The sequence below is a fragment of the Verticillium alfalfae genome, genomic scaffold, assembly GCF_000150825.1.
Source record: "Verticillium alfalfae VaMs.102 supercont1.9 genomic scaffold, whole genome shotgun sequence".
Classification (NCBI taxonomy): domain Eukaryota; kingdom Fungi; phylum Ascomycota; class Sordariomycetes; order Glomerellales; family Plectosphaerellaceae; genus Verticillium; species Verticillium alfalfae.
In genome coordinates, this window is record NW_003315030.1 from 1,592,132 (window position 1) to 1,592,729 (window position 598).

Genomic DNA, 598 nt, shown 5'->3' on the forward strand with positions numbered 1-598 from the left:
CCGCCTCTTTTTTCTAAGATGGGACGGGGGCATTGCCCACCTCCTGAATCCGGCGTTGTTGGCGGATGCAACACTTTCGTCACAGCCAACGACCTGTCGGAGCGCGCAGATAATCCTCGCGCACCGCAACCTGGCGTCGGCGGACGTGGCGCACCTCACGCTCGTCGAGGGGCGACATGCTGGCGCTCGACCTGGCGCCGGCGAGCCTCGACGCCGTCGTCGGCATGTACTCGGTCATCCACCTGCCGCGAGCCGAGCAGGTGCAGATGCTGGGCCATATAGCAGCGTGGCTCAAGCCCGGCGGCTGGCTGCTCGTCAACTTTGGCACGATCGCGGCCGACGGCCTGCAGACGGACGACTGGCTCGGCGAGGGCGCCGGCTGGATGTACTGGAGCGGCTGGGGCCGCGAGGGGTCGCTGGAGAAGGTGAGGGAGGCCGGGTTCGAGGTTGTCGTGGAGGAGACGACAGAGGACGCTGAGGATGCCGATTTTCTGTGGGTTCTGGCCCAGAAGCGCGAGCCCTGAAGGTCTGCCGCTCAGGACTGTGTAGCACCTCAGCTTACCAAAGCTGTGATGGGCTTGATATGGGTAATGGTGGG

At 65.1% G+C, this 598-nt stretch overlaps 1 protein-coding gene across 1 annotated transcript; it reads left to right on the forward strand.

The window, feature by feature from the left end:
* Positions 1-176: 176 nt before the first annotated feature.
* On the forward strand, positions 177-524 carry VDBG_07421 (conserved hypothetical protein; the record flags this gene model as incomplete). The annotated part of the gene is made up of 1 exon (XM_003002804.1): positions 177-524. The coding sequence occupies one exon, from the start codon at positions 177-179 to the stop codon at positions 522-524; it is 348 nt and encodes a 115-aa protein (XP_003002850.1).
* Positions 525-598: the final 74 nt, after the last annotated feature.